Consider the following 24,509-nt stretch of genomic DNA (forward strand, 5'->3'; position numbering starts at 1 on the left):
TATTCAGAGACTCTGTACTTTTATTCTAGAACGTGGAAGAAAATTATAGCTGTCATGTCCTCAGAAAGCTGGATTGTTCATGCTGTAGCTTCTTTGTGTGCACCTGTGTGATCCATTGTTCTTCCAACTTTCTATGTGTTAAGGAGTTGGAATTGATGCCGGTAACGATAAAGATTGGGAGGCCAATGCTGGCAAAATTACGCTCATCAAGAAGAAGGGAAAAGTGAAGGCTTTGGATGAAGAAGTGAACAGTAAGTACCCTCTCCTCTGCCTTTCTTCTTTTGGTAGCCTCAATACCATTCAGGGGCCATCATGCAGTGTATTGTGAAATACACATACAGACACACACCTCCTTCCCATCATACGTTATATCCATAAGTGTTTTAAATGAGAATTTTGTTTCTTTTCCTGGTTTGTTTTAAAAATACAGTTCCCAAGGGAAAAATTGTTGGTGGAACAAGGACAAATCTCACCCACACACATAATCAGTTTAATGAATATAAGAAGCTGCTCAAGGGGTTGCAACTGAGTCTTGTTCCTCTGTTTAAGGAAGAGCAGAAAGATGCTTGTGTGCCTTCAAGTCGTTTCTAGGCCAACCTATTGCAGGGGTTTTTTTGGGGGGAAGATTTGTCCAGAAGGGGTTTGTCTTTGCCTTCCTCTGAGGCTGAAAGAGTGATTTGCCCAAGGCCCCGTAATGGGTTTCCATGGCTGAGTGGTGATTCAAACCCTGATCTCCAGAGCTGTAATCCAATGCTCAGATCACTACACTATGCTAGTCCTGATAGATGCTTACTTTATGAATTAAAATTCTTTTTTCTCCACGCAGAGCAACAAGACATGGACCTAGACATTGAGTTTGATGTGCATCTTGGCATTGCCCATACCCGATGGGCTACCCATGGCGAGCCCAACCCTGTCAACAGCCACCCTCAGCGGTCAGATAAAAACAACGGTAAGACATGGTTGGGCTCAGAGTCATTTTGGGTCATTGCTGGTTCCTTGGTGCTTTTAAAGAATTCAGCCAATCTGATGTACTAATCTCTCTTAAACACAATGTGAGTAAGGAAGAGGTATAAGAAAGAATTCTCTGTGGTCTTACCATTTTTATTTAGGGGAGGGCTATTCACAGGCTTCAGAAACAAAAGAAACCAACAGTCAGTTGCATGCTGGGAAACAGAATTTAAGCCTTGAGCCTTAAACAGAAATCCTTAATCTTTAATAATAATAATAATAATAATAATAATATGTTTTATTTATATACCGCTATTCCAAGCGGTATATAACAACTAGCCAAAATTCCCTCTGCATGTGCATAATGCTTACACCTCACAATACTTTTAAAATAGCCTTTTAAACAAGCACTTCATTCCAGAATAATTACAGATTAAATCCTTCACAAATATACAGAAATTTTCAGCAAAGCTTAAATGTGAGGACTCAATGATTTGATACAAATCTGTGATTTGGGACACAGCTATGATCGCTATAACATTCTCCTCTTAGTAAGCATTACCCAGTTTACAAGCATGGGTTATAATTCCTATTAATCTGCTAATAGTGAGCTTTAATCTGTCAAATATTTTAATCCTGAAGAGTCGTCATGACCAAAGTCAAACTGCTTGCTACCTTGTGTATTGTGAATACAGTCTCTTTGACACGGACAACCGTCCTTTCCGGTGTAGCTAGGACAGAAAGCAATTTGGAGTAATGGTCCACAGGGAAGATGGCCTACATTTTCTCTTACATTAGTAAATTGAACTGTAAATGGGATAAAGTACATTAATATTACAGTTGGAGCCAGCCAATGTTATTAAACTTCTCTAAGTCAAGTAATCAAGCAGAAAAGGTACTTAAGTTGAGTGTCTCCACGTTTATTGAATGAAACCATCCACATATCAGGTGCTAGTGATTTGTGATGCTGGCTTGACCAGGCAAAGGATGTCTTGTCTCTGAGCAAATCACTTCTCTTCTGTCTTTTTAAATGCTCTTGGAACCATTTTATGATTTTAGCTATAAATGTTTTTCAGAATTCATTGTTATCCACAATGGAATTATCACAAACTACAAGGATCTGAAGAAGTTCCTGGTAAGTAAGGTTTCTTCTGTTGTGGGTTAAACCTCTAACATGGTTATATCTGCTTATAGCTTTAACGCTGCAAAAGTCATGTGTCCTTGGTAATTTTATTTCAGAAGTATAGTTCTTTGGGGAGTAGCAAGAGAAATACAGTCGCACTTTAACTGGTTCGTCAGACAGCTTATAAATATCTCTTTTAAGAGCTAAGCTGCTCATAAGGCGCCGAAGGGGCAGTTAGTTGGTAAATTCCTCAGGACAGAACTATCGCTCTCTCTGTTTTGCAAAGTGTCCGAGGAACATAGGAAGCTCTTTACACAGAGTCAGTCGCTAAATAGGTACAGCTTTTTAAGGGTTTTGGATTGAGGTCTTTGCTAGTCCTGCCTAGAAGTTGCTTAAATTAAAAAGGGACCTTGCATAGAAAGCAAGTACTTTACAACTGACCTATGTTGAGTCATTCTTTCATGTATGCAGATAGTGCTAAATAGTAATAGGGCCCCCTGTATCCATGGATTCAATTATTCACAGCTTGAATACATACACACACACACACACACACACACACACACACACACATATCCAAAAAGCAAACCTTGATTTTACCATTTTATGTAAGGGGTATCATTTTACTACACCATTGTATATAATGGGATTTGAGCATCCACAGATTTTGTTATCCTTAGAGGGTCTTTAAACCAAACCACAGTGGATACCAAGGGCCCGCTGTATTATAACTGTGTCAAAGATAATATTAGAATCATAGAGTTGGAAGAGACCCCAAGGGCCATCCAATCCAACCCTCTGCCCTTTTGCTACAGATTTCATCTACATTAAAATGTCTTATTTGAATAAGTTGCAATGGTCACAACGTGGCTCTTCAGATGTTGCTGAACTGCAGCTCCATTAGTCTGACCCAGCAAAGCCAATGTTGAAGAATGCTGGCTGAAACACTTTGCCCACCCCTTTATTAAGTGGGTATTAGTTAGTAGTGTGTAATAACAATTCAGAATTTTCAGGCCCAGTGATGAACAGACCTATAGCAGATACTATTTGCACTTATGCTGATGCTTTCATTTTATGAATGTTTGATCGAAAGGGTTGTGTGTACTAAAGCATGGAGGAAAATCTTTTGCAAGAGAAACCTAGGAGGCCACAGTTCATCGTTTGTTAAATCGGTCATTGAACACATGTACTTTTTAAAAGACTTCAGGTTTTGTCTGTGAAATGAAGAGGCTTCAAAGGGAGGCTACAGCATGAAGCTACTTTTAGATTTTTATCAGCAAATTTATTTCCATTCCCTTTGGTCTGACATGGATTTCTGGCCTCTGCTCCACCCGGTTGTTAAATAAAGATCCCGGAGCTGGAAGGATAGTTTTGCTACAGTAAATACTGGTGTGAGTGGGTCACTTAGTTTGCACTACTCTTTAACTTTTCTCACTCCTGAGCTTCATCTGATAAAAGATGGCATCTAGTCCACAAAAGGTTATGCCACACTAAATGCATTCAGAGTTATAGAAGCCTTTTTTCGAGGCTTGCAGCCACAGGCAATAGGTTTTGTCCTGGAATTTTTCATGTTCTCTAGAAGACAGAAAGGATTTGAGCTAATTATGGCACTAAAATATGCACTGCATTGAATGTCCACTTTCTGTAGGCAATTAAGTTGGGACTATCTGGCTTTATGATGGCATCTGTTGTTTTCCCTGTGCATGATGTCTTAAAACAATTGAAGTTGGGCCAGTGTTTAAAAAACTAGAGCTAATTGTGCAGAGTCTTGGGAGCAATGGTCATTTTTATGCAGATAGTAGGATGTACTTTTTCTCATTGAGTGTTGGCAGTATCGCTTCGGTTCCTATATGCGTTTTGTTTGTGTGATCCTCTTCTTCGCTCCGGCAGTAGTAGTAATTCTTCATTTTCTTTCAGGAAAGCAAAGGATACGAATTTGAGTCTGAGACTGATACAGAAACCATTGCTAAACTTGTCAAATACATGTATGACAATCGTGAAAGTGATGATATCAGCTTCACCACTTTGGTAGAAAGAGTCATCCAACAGCTAGTAAGTCTATGTTGTATTGTATTGTATTTTTGGTAAAAATCATAGACTCTTTAAAAGTCAAGATTTCCCCCCGCCAAACATGTTGCTATTTTCCATTAGTGGGGCTTCAGTACTTGTTCAGTTGATGATCAGTATAAACCTGAGTTTTCTCTCTGGAGCTCCTTTAGTGAGCAAAGGGCCACTTAGTCCCGGCTGGTGAGGGCCAGGGTCAACTTGATGCTGGGTTGATGTCAGTTCAGGGAGTTCACCAACTTGGGGCTGATTTCATTGTCTAGTTTAGAGAATATCATGATTAATGGTGTATGTTTGTGTCATAACACACAACATACTCCTCCAGATACAAGCTTTTACATATGTGATAGCCTTGTAAAGTGGAACTAACTCTCTCAACCTCAACCTGTGGAATACGTGGCCCCAAGGCATCAATCAGTGCATGTTTAGAAAGTGGCAAAGCCTGTGTTTCCTCTGTCTCTGCCAACTGCCATTAGCTCTCATAAGGCATGCTGTTCTTGAATGAAGGAGGAACTTGAGTCTTCTTAGCTCACTGTCTTGCTGCTATACATCCAGTATGTGGTTACTATCATGTAAATGTGCTGGTAACAGGCTTTCTAAATTCACACAGCATTTTGCATTGGTACGTATATGTGCATGTTCTTGGATCTTTTGATAATGCAACTAAAAAGTAAAACATATGTTTGCTTTTTTCCCCTTGCAAGGAAGGTGCATTTGCCCTCGTATTCAAAAGTGTTCACTATCCTGGTCAAGCAGTTGGTACCAGGTAAATATTATCCCTATGTAATGGTTTTTAAAGTATTTATTTATTTAGCTCAATATGCTCTTTTAACTGATGCTATGTGCTGTCTTATTTGTTGTTGTTCCTCACCTTGCTATCTTCAGGCCAGTGTTACCTACTCTTTGTTGTATATGCAGTACAATAAAGGGTAGGTAACACTGGGGTTAACACTGGGGTTAAAAAAAACCAGTTCAGGGCAGAGCAGGTGAATTTATGCAACTGAACAAATCATCTAAATCCAGAATATTGTGCCAATTCTTGGCTGTGCAGACTCTTCAGTTACTGCACAATGGTTGGTTGGGATGAGCTGTAGGTCTGACCAGTTGACCACTAAATAGAATGACTTACGCAGGAGCAGCGTCTGCATCAGTTAAGAGCTGGATGTCCTTTTTTATTTCCAGAAGGGGAAGCCCTTTGCTTATTGGAGTGCGGAGTGAGCACAAGCTTTCGACGGACCACATCCCAATCCTTTACAGAACAGGTAAATGCCAAATCTGCAGTCCCCTTTCCCCTTTCTGAGAAGCTTCGGCTGGAAAGAATGAGTTATATTTAACAACTTTAATTGGAATCAATTACTTTTGAGGATAGCAAGAATGTAACAAAGTCACATTTAAAAAGTAATGAATGTGTAATGGTTTCCAGCTGTTTTTTCAAATTTGCTTTTAAAGGGCACTTTTAGGGGCATTTGGAGGTGAATTTTCCAAGTTTCATGCCGTTCTGTCCTCAGTCTTAAGTCTGTTTAAGCTTTAAACCCCCTAAAACAGTGTACGGGGCCAGCCTTTATTGAACTCTGAATCCTCTGTTCCTGCAGAGCTGATGGGACTGTTTCCTTCTGTCCGCATAACAGCTCTTTCAGGCAGCTTAGGCCTAAGACTGTCCAGAGGTTTGAAGCCGAGTCTTTTCAGTTCTAGGGTATCTCTATCCATTGTGCTGGCCTTCCTACCTTTGCTTGCCCCAGTCTCTGTGTTATGATTTATTACAAGATCTTGCCCAGCAACAACTGATAGTGCCAAAGTAGCCATTGTTGGTGTAGGAAGGTGTGTGAAAGAGATACCCAGCTTTTGTTGTGTACCTGCGGTCCCTAGCATCACTGTTTATGACAGGGATACACTTCTCAGAACTTGAATGCTGCATGTTTTGGGAACCCTGTTAAGACAAACCTTTTGCTTGTTTCTACCTCCAGTTTTTTAAAAAGAAATGAAGTTGATGTTGCTTTTGCTGAAGTTCCTCTTGTTTCGTGACTCTTTAAAATTACCTTTTCACATTACACTTTCAGCCACACAACCTATGGATCATTCTTTTGATGGAATATCCATAAAGCTGAAGGAAGGTGCCTGAGACATTATTCTTAATTCTACACATCCTCCTGCATCTAAAAACAATCAATAAAAATCAGTACTGCCATTTTGTTAAATATGTACCTTCTTTCTTTCCATTGAAGAAGATGAACAGACCTCAGACTGGCACCTTTTACATTTAAGGCCGTTTACTCTGAAGGAGAAGTTTATATGAATGTATACTCTGTTTTGGCCTACATCTATTCCTGTGTCATTCTGTGTGTTTGTGTATGTGTATAGCAACTGAGGTGTCGGACTCCATCTTGTTTCCTCAATGGAAAGAAAAGGCAACATGATAAAGAGATGGCAGGGCATGGGGAATATTTGCATGCAATAAGTGCTCAGGGATTTTTCACTGATCTCTTTTTCTGATCTCTGTCTTTTTTCTGGTTTCTCTGTCTTCTGTTGATTTGTACTAATTTAAAAAGAACATCTACACTTGAGGATGTTTGGGTTATTGGCGCAGTGGCTGTCTTTGGTTTAAAAGTCAGTATCAACATGAAAGCAAACTATTTAATACCAGCTGTTAGACTATATTTAACATTGGTGCAATCAGTTAATGACAATACTAACAATTTTCTAAGGTATAGTGGACACTCAGGGTCAAAAGGAGAAACATTTGGACTGGGGTGGACATCATGCAAAGAAATGCAAATGCAACTCTTTTCTTCCGCTCCGGTTGCCTTGTGTCTTAGTGGCGCTCACAGCTGATAGGGGCCTCTTCTGCATCAGAAACAATGTTGGAGACTCTACATCAGACCATTCAACAACACTTCTCTTTAGGAAGTACGTTCTTCTCCCTCGCCTTCCCTAACTGGGTGCCCACCATGTGTTTTTGCAGTTTTAACTCCCACAATCCTCTGCTAGCATGGCCATTCCTGCCTGGGGATAGTCAGAGTTGTAGCACCGATGTGCAGAATGCCATCCTAACATATGTCTCATAAACCACGTAGTTCCATTTTTTTCAGCAGTGTTATTCAGGCTTTGGGGTAAATGTTTCAAGGATAATAGCCATACAGTGCACCCTTTTTTTACACGGGGATCCGTTCCGGACCCCCCACGTTAAAAAACCCGCGTATGCTCGAGCCCCATTGAAAATAATGGGGCTTGTGCATGGCTCAGTGCATGGCGGTGTCCCTCATTATCCTTAATGGGATGTGCCGCCCTGTGCACTCCTGTGGGCTCCCTGGCGGCTTTCAGTGCATGCTGAAAGCTGCGTATGGTGCATCCATGTATGACGTGGGTGCATTGTATAAGATAGCTAGAATTAATGGCAAAGGTTCTATAAAGGAAAAAAGAAAGAAACACATTTGTGTTTATTTTGAATGCCTTCCTGTCTATACCTGACTCAAGCTACTGACTTAAAATGAATGGCATCTGTTGCTTTCCGTAAACATACTAAAATAATAATAATAATAACTCTGAATGTGTTAGAAATGTTCTACCTAAAGACCTAAACCTGTTTATGTTTGTTAAACAGTGCTCCCAACATCAGCTAGACTGTCACTTTCACATGTGTTCCCCTTCCCTACTGTCAAAATCCATGGAAAAGCCTACTGCACAAGTTGCATTGAAAAGTGGTGGCATCAGTGCTGCTCTTGCACATTTTCTGTTTGCTTTTAGTGAGACGGATGAGGTTCTGTGCCAGTGACATTTGGCAAGTAAAGTTTCATGTTGGTACTGTGACTTGGTGACTTTGGGTGAATTTCATCAAAGGAATGAGATGTGTTTATTTGCTATGGGTTGGTGTGTGCTGTTGTGACAGCTAATTGAGCTTTCTCTCCTTGTAGGAAAGGACAAGAAGGGAAGTTGCAGCCTCTCCCGCGTGGACAGCACCACTTGCCTCTTTCCCGTTGAAGAGAAAGCAGTGGAATACTACTTTGCATCTGATGCTAGGTCTGTGGCACCTCCATCGTTGAAGAGAGTGGTCATGTGGCTTGCTTCCCATACTCCATGTTGAGATGATGTGCACTGGACTACAATTTCTGGCATGAGCCCTTGAGGGGGGGGAATACAATATGAGCTCCATATTTGTGGGACCAGTAACTGTGGTTTCACTTACCTGCATCAGGAAAAGAAAAGACTCTCTAGGCAGCTGGAGGTTTTCCAGCACAACTCTGTGGTCAACCTCTGGTGGAAGTTGACCATAGAGTCATGCGGGATGCTTAGAGAAATCACTTCTCTAAGTATCTGGAGGTCCTCCAGTGTGACTTTGTGGTCAACTTCAGCAGAAAAAGAATTTGCCACTTTCTGCAGTAAGTCTGGGGATGGATCACAGATACAGGGATTGTACTGTATATCCCAAGATGAGGATGTTAGCTCATGTAAACATTAAGTCTCGAGATAATTTAGATATAAAAATACAGGACAGTATGTTTTGCACCACGGTCACTGGACTGTTCTCCATGGGCTCTATGCCACATACTATAAACTCCCTGGAATTAATTCGATAAATTGAGTTTTTTACAAAAAGGTCTCTCCTCGGTGACTTTTTCCTTCTCACAAATGATAACTTGTGAATTTGTTCATAAGTGGAAACCTCGAGGAAAAGGATATAAACTGAACCCTTCTCAATTCTTTTACAGTGCAGTTATTGAACACACAAACAGAGTCATTTTCCTAGAAGATGACGATGTGGCTGCTGTGGTGGATGGCCGTCTTTCCATCCATCGCATCAAGCGCACGGCTGCGGATCACCCTGGGCGCGCTGTTCAGACCCTGCAGATGGAACTCCAGCAGATCATGAAGGGTCAGTGTTTGTGCTCTTTCATTAAACAGTCTTTCAGGGCTCCTATCCAGCTCCTTTGTATCTCTTCTTTGCTCTCCTGGGAGGAAGAATAGAAACCCACTGCCTTGCCCTACTATGTCCTTTCCCCTCCCAGCTGTAGTTTCTTCTCTTAATTGCTGTCCAAATGTTTTAGCCAAGTAAGAGTTATTTCCTTGCAACCTGTCCATTGCGTTTCCTTTCCCAGTGCTTCCTTGCATTCATTATTCCTTCCAGTTAAATCAGGAAACCATGTCCTTTCACTTGGGAGTTAAGATTTAAGACTAGGGCTGAATGCTGAGCCAAGGCCTTCTTTTTATTTTAGCTCACCCCTCCCCCTGGTCCCCAAAAAAGACTCAGATTCGTTTTTTGGCTCCTACCTTTCTAAGCAAGCCTTTTCCAACACAGTTCAGTCCTGAAATGTAAATGTCTATTAGTTGCTGATTTAAAAATCCCTTCTCATGAACTTCACTTCCAGAATACTTCTGCTTTCTCAAAAGACTCCATCTTTTCCTCTTCACAGCCTCCTATGCTTGGAACTGCTTCCTAGAGCACCTTTCTTACTTCCTTCTCAAAACCTAGTTTTTGGGAAGCCATTGCCACAACCTCCTAGTTTCCAAGCCAAGACATGCAACTGAAGCCAATGCATGTTCCTTCTCAATTTACATCTGCCTCCCATTCCTATATGGCCAATCTGACTTGAACGTTTTGTACTTAGGCTTGTGGGACCTGCTCTCCTGTATTTTGTGATGTTCTTTGCATACTAATGGAGGCTGGGGGTGTAGGAGGGGAAAGAGGAGAAGGAGAAATAAGCATTCACTTTCAAATCTGCAAAATATGTTTTTTAAAACAACAAGAAAAATATTTAGTTGGAGCTGGACTAAGGCTGCAATGCCATGAACAGTTACCTAGGAGCAAGTTCCATTGAACGCAATGAAACGTGCTCTTAGGTAGGAATAAATAGATTTATGCTATAAATTATTGAACTTGGTTTCCACTAAGATTAAGGAAATTGTAGTTTCCTGTTGAAATCTGTCATTAATTGAGACTGGAATTCAGTGAAGTCTTTGGGACTTCATTTTAACTGACACACATTTACTCAGAAGTAAGTCCCAGTTACAGTACTGCCAGTTTAGTTCCAGATAGTGTGCATAAGACTGGTCCAGTGTGCTCTTTGTCTTTGTTTTTAAAGGTAACTTCAGTTCCTTCATGCAAAAGGAAATTTTTGAACAGCCGGAATCTGTCGTTAACACCATGCGAGGAAGAGTCAACTTTGATGACTATACTGGTAACGCAAATGTTAGAAATGTTATTTCTGTGTGTGTCTCTGTCTTTGTGTCTTTGTGTCTTTGTGTGTGTGTGACTGCATCTATACTTGGCTGAGCATGATGGCCTTTATCCACAGAGAAGATATGTAGCCTTTTCTGAAAGGTGAAGATAACAGTGCTTTTATTGTTAAGGAAAAAGCAACATGGGATATACAGTGAATGAAATAAACCATGTATGTGAGAGTCAGGGTGACTCAGCAGAAGCAATTAGAAGCCACACAGGTGTGAAAGGTAATATAGTTAACAAGTCCTAAATGCCAAGGACAGAAGTGTAAAGTGGATAATTGAACACACCTGAGAATTGTTAAAGTGGACAAGGCTGAGATGATGAAATTATTAATTGTGGGATGAAACAAGACAACCAATGGAAATGGTTGTACATGCCCACTGGGTGGAAACTGACAAGAGTGGGTGGTATTTTGCAATGACTATAATAATGGCTATGAATCCCAATGTATTTTGTGGGTAGTAGTGGATAGTAGTGAGGAGTTGTATTGGATAGTTTTGGAGCTGTATATAGTAGAATAAAGTAGATCTTTTATGTAAGACTACTGAGTTGTCTGGTGTCTTGGGTGAAGCTACAAGAGCCAGCTGGATCCTGAAGAAGTGTGAAGACTTCTGTGGAAGCAAGAGTGAGAAGGCTTGGAGAGTTTGTCAGGGTCTTCAGCCTATTCTCTGTAACTCTGCTGCTTTAGAGCAAAGCTTTAACCACTGGCCAAAACTGGTCAGCGCCGGTGCGTAACAAGGTGGTGAGTTTGAGCCAGAGGTGAAGAGCTACAGCTCCCATCATCCCTGACATTTATAACCCAGCCCTTTGTGTTTATTTTTATAACAGTGAATCTTGGGGGCTTGAAAGATCACATCAAGGAGATCCAGAGATGTCGGCGTCTCATCCTTATTGCTTGTGGGACTAGTTATCATGCTGCAGTTGCAGTAAGTGTCTGGCTTTGCATACTGCAAACAGCATTTGTTCACATTTTGAATGAATATATCACACCCTTATGCTGGAATATATGTGTGTGTGTGTGAGAGAGAGAGAGAGAGAGAGACAGAGCATGACACAGAGGGATAATACGATTTGTTGTTAGGCTGGATGTATAGACTCAGCAGCCCTTTTTTAATATATCCTAATTATAGAATTATTTTTCTGTAGTAATTGTGCAAACCCACAATTTCATGCCATAACAAAAGCCATGCAGAGTTATCTTATGACAAATATGTTAGCCCTCAAGATGCCACAGAACATGTTGGTCTTCTGTCTAAGCAGATATACTTGAACAGTACTGATTTTTGACATTTTATTAAATTATTTGGCTTTGCACTGATAGCGAAGAGTCAGTGTCATCCCCTTCCCCTACTTGCTTTTAAAATGACAGAGAGGTAAAGGCCAGAGAAGAGCTCTTCCTTCAGCTGTGCCAGGCTGCTTTAAAGTGTGAGAAATGTAGTAATATTTTTGCTCTTTCTCTCTATTAAAAAACCAGACACGCCAGGTTCTGGAAGAGCTGACCGAGTTGCCTGTCATGGTGGAACTTGCCAGTGACTTCTTGGACAGAAACACACCCGTCTTCAGAGATGACGTTTGCTTTTTCATCAGCCAGTCAGGTAGGGCCTTCCAGCTGGAGAGCAATGCTCTTTAAGATCCTCTGTACAAATCTTTCTATGGCATGAAAGCTAAATACACACACACACACACACACACCCCGGTATATTCTTTTCTGGACACTTAATCTCATTGACTTCTCAGATTAGCCTTATACATAGCAAACTCCACATAGAACGTTTCAATGGTACAACTGTTCCCTGGCAAATCCTGCAATATTCTGAGTCCAGCCAGCCCTCCGAGGAGCACTCACCATCCTCTTAGTTGTAGGAACGGAGGGCACCCCCTGCTGACAGTCCTAGGTAAACCTCTGTTCTTTTTAGTGAGTGATTTAGTATCTCTCTTGGGATTTATCATTATAGGCTGAGCATCCCCAAGATGGAAATCCAAAAGACCTCCCAAACCTGAAATGTTTTTGGAATCTTTTGAAAATGGACTTTGGAATATAAGTGGCACAGCACATACCTGTACTTTATTATCTGCAAGGCTGGAAGGAGGCACAGCTGGAGAGAGATGTGAGGATCTGTTGGTGGCAAGAGTTGTGGCTATGTGCCAAGCACTATGCTTGGTTTCCCACCATTTCAGAGATCCCTGCATCTCTCTTAATTGCAAATGATTTAAATCATTTTGAAACAGGTATTCTTAAATAGTTCTTTTCCAAATGTATGAAAGTAATTTTTACTTCAGTTAGGATAACTGCATTAGTTAACTGCCAAAAGAACAGTTTTAATTATTATGTAACTCCCTCCCACGCATACAAAGATACACACGTCCAGATACATCAGTTCATGCATCACTGCCATCAGGCTAAGATAGTTCTTCATACAGTGCACCACTAAAAACTCTGAATCCCATGATTTCAGTGCCATTTGCTACCCTTTGCTGAAGGATATAAAGGACACACAATGATGGCATTTGCATAGTTTACTTGCTATATCCTTGCATGTTGTATCTTTCCAAAAAAAGCTGTCCTACTTGGATATCACTTACTGCCTGCAGGTCTTGTTCTCAACAGATGGTTGTAGTTCTCAGTTCTCACTACATTTCTTCTGCTCTATTTAATTACATGATTTTTGTAGCACCTTCCTGCTTCTCAGAGATAAAAGAGCAGCTAGAAATCATAAAATATAAACCTACAATGAGAGGTAAAACCTCATATTTATTGTTGTATTGTTGAATCTGTTCCTCATGGGGAGCAGAAGGCCCTTTGTCCAATTAGTTGCTGGTTTGGTTGCTTCGGTCACCTTCAGGGCTGCAGTAGAGTACTCTGACTATAACCATGCCCTCGTTTCTTGGCAGGCGAGACAGCAGACACGCTCATGGCTCTTCGGTATTGTAAGGAGAGAGGTGCCCTCACCGTGGGAATCACAAATACCGTTGGTAGCTCTATATCGCGGGAGACAGACTGTGGGGTGCATATCAATGCAGGACCAGAGATTGGTGTGGCCAGCACAAAGGTGAGGATGTCTTGCATGCTCAGAAACCTTTGTGCTTTGCATCAAGAGAGCTCAGGTTTTGAATCTAAACCAGATAATATAGATTTATCTATTCTGAACTTCATACATGGGTGCATTTAGAATTTGGAACTTATAAAATGAAGGAAATAGTTTTTTCTTCAAGGCCAGGTGTACAAAATGAAATAATTTATTGCAGCATATAGCCAGCAGAATAGAAAATAAATACTGTATTATGTTTCCATACATACACTACATACAATTAAAACTGCAACAGTAACTGGAGGAAGAAGTATGGGAAATGCATTAACTAAATGCTTAACAATATTCGCTCACCGGCAAAAATTGGGATGGAATGTGGAAGGTTATTTCACTGCCTATGAGGCATCTGTGTCCTTGGGTTTGTGCTGCACTCTTCCAGGTTAGCTTTCAAAAGCTACCTTTACTGCTCTTGTGCCCCCCACCCCTTGCCCAGGTCCACTTGTTTTGATAAGCCATGTTTCTAGATTGCATTTTAAATTGCATCTAAGAATTTGAGCTTAGGCCAGCATTAAAGTATTAGGTGGGAAAGGTAATGTTGTTTTATCGCCAGCTGATATAAATATTAATCTGCTCTATTGGTCATGGAACATTCCTGAGGCGTTGGCGGGTTGCCCAGTTTTCTCCTTGTTTCCTTGAGGAACCTTTTCCAGATGTCTGAGTCTGCCAGACTACAATGTCTTTGGTGTGGGGTTGAGTTTGTACCACCCTGCTGACCTGCGGGCTCAGTTCAGAGGAACTCCTGGGGTTAGGGAATTGGTTTATTGCCTTGGTTTATTACCTCAGGGTGCCCTTCCACCAGCATTCAGGAGCTGGAGCATAAAAAGGAAACACTGCCTGGGGAGCAGGACCACAACCCAGTGGGGTTACTGCAGGAATGCAGGAGGGCAAGAACCATCCTACCTTTCAGGAAGAGGAGAGGACACAATTGCCTCTCTGCCTAAACTTCCTGAAGGCATCAGATCCTGTCTGATCTTGTCTCTGGGTCTCACTTTGTCTTCTCTGCTCAGTTCCCGCTACTCTCTAACAGGCTCCATGATGAGACTTTTTCCCCTTGGGTTTCCTCAAGGAGATCAAACAATTTCCCTTTCTTCATCTTAGGGATTTTAAGGGGTCTTTAGCCAGCGGCCAGCCTTGGCCCAGAGCTGTGTGCAAAGGTAGCAGCTGCTTGCTGAGAAGAAAATGCAGTAATCCTAAATTAGCTACAATGGCATGACTTCACTTGTTGGTACAGGTGTGTCAGGGGTGTTCGTTGCACCAAAGGTCCAACATATTTCAGTCTTCATGCACCTCCCCTCTTTAAAAGAAAATATTTGTATTACTTCCCACAAGGCGAGTTAAAAACAACAGAATCCATTTGCCTGGAAAGTAGAAAGCCCATGAGGCTTTGGCGATTGAGCCACTCCATGGTTGAGCTCTGCCACCCTCTTGCAAAAACACCAGAAAATAGGAGTATTGAGAGTTCATAGGAAATTGGGGAGGGGGTTGTGAATCAGGCAAACAGAGACTCTTTTCTTACTGCAAGAGTGGAGGATACATGGATCATCATATATTACTGGCATCCAGCTGCCATGAGCCCTAACCAGCATGGTCAGTGGTTGGGGATGATGGGAGTTGATGCCCAGAAGGTGCTAGGATGGTGCAGGTTGACTACTCCTGTTAGAATGGGTTAAAGCAGTGTCTCTAAAGACAGCAACTTGATTTAAAGAGCAATTGTTCACTGTGGCTTTGTTGAAGCTCCACAGCAGGGGTCACCCCACATATCATTTAGAAGTCTTGTCATAGCCAGCGGAAAGATGTGTCATAAGGTGCCATCAGGAGGCAGCTGGAGTTGCTTGGTTGTCCTTTTCCTGGGACAAATTGAGGAGAAAGGCCAGCCTCTCTTAAGTATATGAGTGTGTGTGTGTGTGTGTTGTGTGTGTGTTCTACCTGCCTAGGTTTGTTTAGAACATTCAGCCAATCCTGCAGTCACTTTGCCCCATTTGGCTGCCTCCTGTTCCTCAAGGACACTTTGGTTCTTGTTAGTTTGGTGGGGGAGAGTGGCATGCGCTCACTGGTGTTTGGTGATGCTCTGAGACGCGACAAACACCAATATTTAAAAGTTAGGGGGCAGGACTTCCTCCAGCTTGTGCTCCTGAAACGATTGGCGGGGTCCCAGACTGAACAGATGTTGTTCATTACATTCTTCTCCCACTTGAGATTACATTGCTGGAGAATGTAATCACCGTTCAGGATAAGAAACCAAAGTTAACCCAGACAGCACTTGCTTGGGAAAAGCTGCCTCTCTGGATAACCCCAAAGGGCAGCAAAAGGAAGTAGGGACAGACCCTTGTCAGGCCATGGCCACTGGACCCAAAATTAGAAGCAGCCACTGGACTGTGTATTGTACTGTCTGTGCCCAGAGCTGCCATTTTGCTTATTTGTTTCTTTGATGGATTTTGTTGCTTTGATGGGATGGAATTTGTCTCTTTTTCACATGCAAATGTGGGCATGTATGTGTGCATGTTTTAAATTGTGCGTACTACCTTACTGCATTTTCCCATGGACTACAATCACTGCAGGCTGCACTAAAGAAAGTAGGGATGTATATGGGAGAGGGGAGCTTCACATTCTTCTGAGGAGCTAAAATGGACTCCTGGGGGTTGCATTCTTGGACTAAAGGAGGGGTAGGAATCTCAGGGGTTAGTAGGCTACATTGTCCCTCCAGGGGACCTCAGAGGGCTCACCCCATTGGGAAAAAGAAGAGCCAGTTCACTTACTGATGTAGTTTAGGGTGGGCTCTTCTGAGGGTCCACTATCTAATGTGGGAAATTTAATCTCTTAGGATGCCTGTAACCTTAGCCCTGCCTTCCTGTAATGCTTCAAGCCATGTATCATAGAAAATGTTAAGTATTTTAGAAAAGCATAAAGATATGTCATAGGGACTGCTTCTTTTTTGCAGGCCTACACAAGCCAGTTCGTTTCACTCGTGATGTTTGCCCTCATGATGTGTGACGACAGAATTTCCATGCAAGAAAGACGGAAAGAAATAATGCGAGGCCTCAAGTTATTGCCAGGTATGTAGCATGCGCCACAGTGTCATGGACCTTGAAATTTGTTGCACACCAGGTTCCATGCCAAACAGATCAAGCCCAGTAATTTTTGAAAGCAACAATTTTATCTTGGCTCGAAACTTGCAGTGAAGAGAATTTGAAGTTCAGCTGAATAGGACAGATGACATGGCCTTTTTGGTTGCAGCACCCAGATTGCACCACTCCTTGCTTGGGAAGTCTGCTTTACCCTTTTGAACTGGTATTTTATTGCCAAGTTTTTCCAGTTCATCATCATAAGGTTTTTTTATGCTTTAGCTGCTTGTGTATTTTACTCCCTTTTCATGTTAATGTGTTGATTTTATTATGTTTGAGAGTTGATGATGTAAGCCACTCCTGGACCCAAAACGCAGGGTAAAAATGCCATTAGAAATAAATAGATGAGGTCTGTCTAGATGAAGCTGATCAAGTCTGAAATTGAAAACAGTCATATCTCCAAGAGAACAAAACATTTGTATTTAAACCACAACATCCACTGCACATTTCAATGTCTCTAATTGAGACAATATGTGCAATATAAATAACATGTCCTAAAATATGCACTATTTTAAGGGTTGCAAGAACTGTTTTCACCGTTCTCTTTGGAGGATTTGGGAAAGAAATCTTCTTTCCCTCTTCCTTAGTGCTAAAGAGGGACCACTTACAATTTCAGTAGGACCACATACTGGTTGCATTTATCTTCTAAAGACCCTGAGTTGTGCAACTTTGCTAACACTTTTATAAATGCCACAGATGGAGTTATTCCAAATGTTTGTTAACTGGCTGCATTCCCACAAAATACAGAGGAGAGAAAGGTTGAGGGTTTTATGTCACAGGCAGCATGTTAACTCACATAGTTTAAATGCACGCAACTGGCTCCGCTAGCAAGCAGGAGGGATTAAAACAGTAAGAAATTTTCCAGGGCAGAAAGCTTTGCTTCAAACTCCAACTGTTGCCTGTTGTTGCTTTAATACTGGATCAATAAGCCAGCTTCTGACCCTGGATTGAAACTCAGGCTTGTTAGAGGAGAGACAAACCAGTTCAGAGTAAGCTTTTCTGTTGGGAGTGCAGATATCTGGTGACTTTCACCTGCTCTCTACTGCTTTTTACCAGTAAGCCAGAATTCACAACAGTTCTGGCTTATCATTACATGTGAAGTTAGTCCTTGCTTCAGTGGAGAAGCAGTAGACTGTATGTGTAATTGTATCTGTTTTGTATGTTGCCTCCTTGTTGCTGCTCACGGCAGACTTGATCAAAGAAGTGCTGAGCATGGACGATGAGATCCAGAAACTGGCTACAGAGCTTTACCACCAGAAGTCGGTCCTGATCATGGGCCGTGGCTATCACTATGCAACGTGCCTGGAAGGTGCGCTGGTAAGGGGCCTCTTTTTCCTCCCATCATAAATCCATGGCTTTCTGTGCCCCCCACAGCGCTGGGTGCCAAATCTGATACTGAGTACAAACAGTAGAGAAGAGGGGCATTGAAGAAGTATATTTTTAGCCCGTTGAGGCTGTGAGTAAAGGGTGAGACAGGGAGCAGAACAGTGTGTGGGCAAAGCATCACAAGATGTTGAATCAAAAGGGGACCAAGTAGGATTTCTTAAGTTCAGGAAGAAAGGGCAAGTTTCATTTCAGACATAGAAAGCTAGTGATTCGCCAAGCTGTAAATGCAGCCAACCAGCCATCTCTGCAAAGTGTTCACAATCCTCATAGGTAGAATTTGGCAGTCTCAAACAGACAGCAGCAAGAAGAAGTTTTCTGCAGTGATGATCTCTAGTTTGAGGGTCTTAAATTGTTGTAGATCTGATTTAATACTGATCACCTCCATCCTACTCCATCTGACCATTGAAAAACCTATTCTGTTGCCCCCAGTTTCTAAGGTGTATCTCACATAGCTCATGAGGAGGGTTGTAGTCCCAAAAAGTAACTTAAGCTCTGAACTTAACTATACATAGACTGGCCTTTACAGGAGCAGTAGTCTGGTGTTTTCTTTTCCCCATTCTGCCTACTGAACATTGGGAATCAAAATGATCTTTCATGTCATCTTAGAAAAGCCTTGACATTTAGCCCCGACTACCATTTCTCCTCTTCTTCCTTTCTGTATATTGTCTCAAACTCACTGTGTGTAGATCAGAAGAAGAAGGGGGAAATGGGGAGATGAAAGCACTGACACTGAGCCTTTATAAGCCAAGGTGAAATGTTGACATTTAGTTGGCTTGGCTCATGGATTTCCTAATGAGAAGAATCTCTTATCTCTCCTGTGTCACACACATAGTGCCATATGCATACTTTCCCTAGAATCCCACGAAGTGCCCAGAACAGAAGGGAAGATCCATGCTTTTGGCAGGGACCATGTAGAGCCATGCTTACATGCTGCCTTTTCTCTGTAGAAAATCAAAGAGATCACATATATGCATTCGGAGGGGATTCTAGCTGGTGAGCTGAAGCATGGACCCCTTGCGCTGGTGGACAAACTGATGCCCGTCATCATGATCATCATGAGGGACAACACATACGCCAAGTGCCAGAATGCACTGCAGCAAGTGATGGCGCGGCAGGTGAGTGGGAAGGAGACTTGTGCCACATCTATAATTTTGCCCTTAGCTGTCCCAGTTTTGAAGGCATGTAATGAAAATATGACTTCATGTGCTGTGTAGCACATGAGGGCTAGGAAGTATATAATGTTTATTTTTTAAAATGGATTTTTTGAGGTAGTTTCAGATCTTATTTCTTGGTACATAGGGAGCTGGGCATCTTACATCCAAGTTGGCTCTGAAACATGCAAGCAAGACCCTTTTTTTGCCAGGACTAAATTTATGTTAAATGAAATGCATATTTATTTTGGCTCTTAACATTTTTAAGAGGAAAAAGGGGAAGAATAAAGGGGCAAACCTCAACAGGTGCTGAAGGAAAAAAAGTGTGTTTTAAAAGAGGTATGCTCTTCCAAATAAAACAGACCATTTTCTTCGGCAGCTTTCGAGGTTTGCTGCTTTGCTTTTTGTTCTGAAGCTGTTCCCCAAGTCAATCGGACCAAGGACTAGGGAAACAGTGATGACCGCCTAGATGTACGCTTCTTGATCCAGGCACACTGTTATGTTTGAGAAGACAAAGTGGCATCGAGGGAATGGAACAAGGCAAATATAATTTATCCTAGATGCAAGAGTTGCGTAAGAAATGGTAGAAACAGGGTTTCAGTCATTAAGTAAAGGTATTACAAGGACTGCACCAATCTGCACTTTGGTTTCTTTAATTTAAAGGGAGGAAGCGTTTGCAAGGTTGAGTGTCAGTGGGAATGTCAGGGGTCTCTCCTCTCAGTCTCTCCTCTTTCTCTTTGTGTGTTGTTTCGTGACATCTGTGATTCTTGCAGGGGCGGCCTGTCATCATTTGCGATAAGGAGGATATCGAGACCATCAAAAACAATAAGCGGACAATCAAAGTCCCCCACTCTGTGGACTGTCTTCAGGGGATTCTGAGCGTTATCCCATTACAACTCCTGGCTTTCCACCTTGCAGTTCTCAGAGGATACGACGTAAGCACTGCACTTTGAAAATAACATTGTTTCCTCACTTATTTCTGAAGGCTTCTTCCTCTTGCTTATCCAGAGATGTGCGTGTGTTGCTTTCCACAAGAGTTAACCAAAGACTTGCAAAATGCAAGGGAATATACTATGTTTTCACAAATCACTTGCCCTTTCCCCCGTTCTTCTTCTTTAGTGCAAAGCATGTATGTATTTATTTAATTTATATCCTGCCTTTCCCTTAATGTGGGAACCAGTGCGGTCACAATGCAAATTGAAACCAAATAAAGTTTTAAAAATGGGTAATAACAATAGGCAAAAAGCAAATAACTATATTGAAAATATTATTTTGAAACAAGTAAACAGGCAGTTGAAACATAATATGATATCAATGGAGCATGCCCAAATTAAAAGGCTTTCTTCAGGGGCCAGTTAACCGTCAAAGGCCATGGCAAACAAAGAGACCTCTGTCCCATGCCTTGCTTAGCAGCTTCCGAACCAAGCGAATCCTGAGAAAGTAGTTAGGTCTTAAATCTATAGAGTTGGTCTATACACTGAAAGTTTCTTCACAGTCTTATTCTAGTGTCCTTTTTATTTAAGCTTATCTCCTTTTTCCCCCCAGGTTGACTTTCCAAGAAATCTGGCCAAATCTGTTACAGTCGAGTAGAACGTTCTGTCAATCATGTTTTGGCAGAGGTCAGCAAGAGACTCTCTCTTTCTTTCTCCCTTTCTCTTTCGGTACTGGAAGATGTGGATTTTAAAAGACTTTCTCTTGATGAAATGCTATTCCATGTGTACAAGAATCTTTATAACTTGTCGCATTTGTGACTGTTAAATGTTGAAACCCATGGGCTATGTTGAAAGCGTTGTTAAGTGACGATCATTTCAAAATATGTGCTCTTCCTCTTTCAAATCATCCTTACCCCCCTCCATCCATGATTGTTTTGGACGTTCCCAGGGCTAAGTCGCTTTTCCTGTGGGACATTCAGGAAGGTAAAACATAAAACATTTCCAGGAGGTTGCTGAGAAACAAGGTAGCTAGAGAAACCCGAAGAACCTTGGGCTGTGTTTCAATACAGAAAGCAGCCTTCTCCCACAGGGACCTACTTTGACTCATGCCAGAAGGTGGGATCCATCTAGAATTGGCTGGTTAAGGGGCTGTCTTGCATATAACCTGTACTCCTCCCAGCAATAAAGTCTGGTGCAATTTGTCCCAAAAAGCACCCTGGTGTAAGTCTCTTAGCTGTGACTGGCCTTTCTCACCAGCTCCATTCTATGTGGATCCATTGCACCTTGAATGCACAAGCCCTTAGACTGATGCCTCTCCTTCATGCCTTTGGAAATGCAATTAAAATGCCAAAACAGGGAAGTGGCCCTACTTTGACTGTCCTGCAGCGTCTAGACTGAGATCAAGGGCCAGTTTTTGTCGCCTTTTGATGTGGTCAGGTTGCCATTTGTGGCGTTCGTAATGGGGAAATTAAACCAGGCTGCTGGCCAGACACACTGACCTCTGGCTTGCAAGGAGCCTCTCTCCCAGCCTCTTATCGCCATGGAGGGATGCAGTCAGAAAAGAAATCTGCAGCGCAGTGGTTTCAGCAGTTTTAAAAGTCAGCTGAGAATAGCTCCAGATTTACTTAGCAGAAAGAAAATGTTACCTTTGAGCTCTTATGTGGATTTGTGAGTGGAATGAGAGAACAGAGATTGGGCCTATTTGGTACAGTTAGCACCTTCAAGCCCCTTTGCAGAACCAGGAGAAGGGCATGAAATCTCTATTTGCTGTGGGGCAACACTCTTCAGTTATGGCTCCTGGTTCCCCAAATGTATGAAGGCATACGCCTCAGCCTGTTTCAAGTGTGAAAGAAGAGTGGGGACTATGCATCTCCCTCCACTGAATGCATGTAAAAATGATGGGGAGCCCGGCTGCTGTTTTGCCTCCTCTGTGAAGTGCGAGGGTTTCTTTTCAGAGAGACAGATAGATGTTGGAACCAGTGCTGAGCCAAAAAGGGAGAGAGGTAAGGGCTGTCTCTTTGGAAGGGCTTTTGCCGACTGCCAAAAGCACCTTTGATAGTGGCATTGTGGGGCTGAGGCACACAATGCAGTGCCAGACCGAAGGGTGGAGAAAGGTTCTGTTGATAACAAGAGAAATCTGTTTCCTCCCTCCACTCATCTCTTTGCCTGTAAAGACAGCGCATGTTGTCCAAGTGCTGGAATCACTTAGTAGCTGAAAGAGAAAAGCTGTGAAGAAGTAAACAGGACAGGTAATTGTAGAACGGTTGAAGTTTCCTCAAAAGTATACCTTTTTTTGCCTTGTGAATGATCGGGGCAGGGATTTGGGCAATGCTGTATATAACCATTTCTCCCTCCTGTTCGCTGATGAGCTTGCAAGCAATATATTCAACAGCTAACTTGAATGAATGTGTCCCAGTTTTGAAGACAGGCCTTTCTATACAGAGCTTTCTTCTCTGATAAGAAGTGAAATAGTCTGTGATCCTATGGCTGGGTTTGGACATTTGAAGACCGGATGGGGCCTGACCTTGCATGGGACTTGCACCTCATTTCCTTTTCTCCTCCAGTTATTTGAAGAAGCCAGGATCTGTCTCTTTGTCCTAGCAGCAGAACCCAAGTTAGTATTACTGTCCTCTAGCTTCGAACAGAAAATATTACTAGAAGTAGAACAGTCTTGTCTTACTTTTTTCTGCTAGGCTGATATTTGTAGGTAGTTAGGATGGCTACAGCTATTTCAAATTGTGCGTAATTGAGGTTCTATGTCAAGAAGGGAACATGCAATATAAATTAAAACAGGACCAAAGAGGGCTGTATGAAGGAGCTGCTAGGCCAAATGAAAGCACTAGGATTGTACAGCTATGAAAACCATTGATGACGCAAAGAAAGCCAAAATCTAGATGTTTCTCAAGCGGTTCCCCTAGTTTTTTGGTCAATAGCCATTGGAGGCAGAGGCTGTAGATAAGTATCTCTTGGAAAGGCTACTTCCATCATAGTATTTCAAGAAAGGAAGTATTTTGGGTTGTGCTATCCTTTTAAAAAAGGGTACAAAATTGTTGCTATACAGGGTATTGTATTGTGCATCCTTATTTACTGTTTCCTCGGAATAAAAACAGGTTGAATATCAGGGCAGTTTCCGCCAGCATCCTCACTAATAGGAGCCTAGCAGATGGAAGGACAATGAAATGTGGCTGCAGTGTGTCTTTGGTGCCCAAAAGCTTGGAGCACCCATGTTCACTTTCTCTTGCACTCAACTGTAAAACATTGCCTGTCACTCAGCTACAGTTTTAACTTAGCCATTCAGTTACAGTTGAATACAGGAGAGTGGTGAAATTCCATACTGTGTAGAAAAGCTTTCTTGCAAGGGTCTGTGTTATGGTCAAGATGTAGGTCTTCCTCTCCTCTTGGTGGCGGTGGAAGGACATGTATCTGAATTGCCAGCAACACATTCTAAAGGGAAGGATGATGGTAGAAAGCATCACTCCCACTTTGGTTTGTGCTGCTGGAAGTGCATTGGACGTATCCGTCTGATGGAATACATCTGGTTCAGAACAAATAGCAATACCTGTTCTGTACATGGCTGAAAGTGGCATCAGCGAATGGAGGAGGGATCTCAGCATCATTTCTATGCGCGATGCTCTTTTTATTAGCAGGACACACTGGTGTGGTCTTCATACTTTGGCTTAGGTCAACGTATTCTTAACTGCAAGTTGCCTTGTGTGTTCCCTGTCTCCTGAAGAAGAGTGACATAGCTGCTAATGGCCTTTGCTTGAAGGAAGAAATGAGTGTCTCTGTGTGTGTGTGTGTGTGTGTGTGTCAATGTGCGTGTGTAAAACTGGAACAATTTGGCAGATGTTAGTTGATCCTTGATCTGTTTTTCCTCCTTTATGAGTGTACGTATCTACAGCTTGTCTTGGTTATGGGACCACTTTGTACTAGGGTTTTGTTTTGTAGCTGTGTGCTATACACAGTGCAAACTTTTATCATTTAGGTTGTCATTTCTTAGCTGTTTTTGTATCTTGCTCTTTGAATAAAAACAAATGCCCATGACTTACTATGACTTTGACTTTCCTTATCTCTAGGAACTGTGTTTAAATATCTCCAAATCATATTGCCTTTGCCAGGTTCTCTACCTACCAACCTCCCTCTTTTTTGATGGTCAGTCTTGAGACAAAGGTGAGAATATGAACCAGAATCTACCTTCATTAATGTAATGGATTGATTTAATTAGTTTTTTCTCCTGCACATTTAGCAGCAACAACCTGATTCTCACAGAGTGAAAACACTGCAAAGGTGATCCTCTGATGGATGGCACTAAGAATGGTGTCTTTGGGGCAAAGAATAGGTTAGTGTGCTCAACCCAGAATGTGAAATGGGCTACCAACGTCATTGTTCACTGTTTCTGACCCTTGCTGTTCCCTTCAAATTTTGGGATCAAAATGTTGAAGTGGGGCGCCTGGCAAAATACTTCTCTTGGGGC

At 42.0% G+C, this 24,509-nt stretch overlaps 1 protein-coding gene across 2 annotated transcripts in view; it reads left to right on the forward strand.

Annotated features, from left to right (window-relative positions):
* The window catches only part of GFPT1 (glutamine--fructose-6-phosphate transaminase 1), a 31,953-nt gene extending 7,874 nt beyond the window's left edge, over window positions 1-24,079 (forward strand). Inside the window, exons 3-20 of one of the 2 annotated variants that reach the window (XM_042477476.1) lie at window positions 144-251; window positions 827-952; window positions 2,028-2,086; window positions 3,992-4,126; window positions 4,843-4,904; window positions 5,321-5,400; window positions 6,196-6,249; window positions 8,047-8,152; window positions 8,842-9,005; window positions 10,213-10,308; window positions 11,184-11,281; window positions 11,830-11,950; window positions 13,248-13,405; window positions 16,383-16,497; window positions 17,756-17,883; window positions 18,900-19,067; window positions 19,877-20,038; window positions 20,649-24,079. In XM_042477476.1, the coding sequence (XP_042333410.1) occupies window positions 144-251; window positions 827-952; window positions 2,028-2,086; window positions 3,992-4,126; window positions 4,843-4,904; window positions 5,321-5,400; window positions 6,196-6,249; window positions 8,047-8,152; window positions 8,842-9,005; window positions 10,213-10,308; window positions 11,184-11,281; window positions 11,830-11,950; window positions 13,248-13,405; window positions 16,383-16,497; window positions 17,756-17,883; window positions 18,900-19,067; window positions 19,877-20,038; window positions 20,649-20,693 (1,985 nt within the window). In that variant the 3' untranslated portion in view covers window positions 20,694-24,079. The remainder of the gene's footprint in view (window positions 1-143; window positions 252-826; window positions 953-2,027; window positions 2,087-3,991; window positions 4,127-4,842; window positions 4,905-5,320; window positions 5,401-6,195; window positions 6,250-8,046; window positions 8,153-8,841; window positions 9,006-10,212; window positions 10,309-11,183; window positions 11,282-11,829; window positions 11,951-13,247; window positions 13,406-16,382; window positions 16,498-17,755; window positions 17,884-18,899; window positions 19,068-19,876; window positions 20,039-20,648) is intronic. The other variant, XM_042477477.1, reaches the window with a different exon arrangement.
* The last annotated feature ends 430 nt before the right edge of the window (window positions 24,080-24,509 follow it).

The sequence above is a fragment of the Sceloporus undulatus genome, chromosome 6, assembly GCF_019175285.1.
Source record: "Sceloporus undulatus isolate JIND9_A2432 ecotype Alabama chromosome 6, SceUnd_v1.1, whole genome shotgun sequence".
Classification (NCBI taxonomy): domain Eukaryota; kingdom Metazoa; phylum Chordata; class Lepidosauria; order Squamata; family Phrynosomatidae; genus Sceloporus; species Sceloporus undulatus.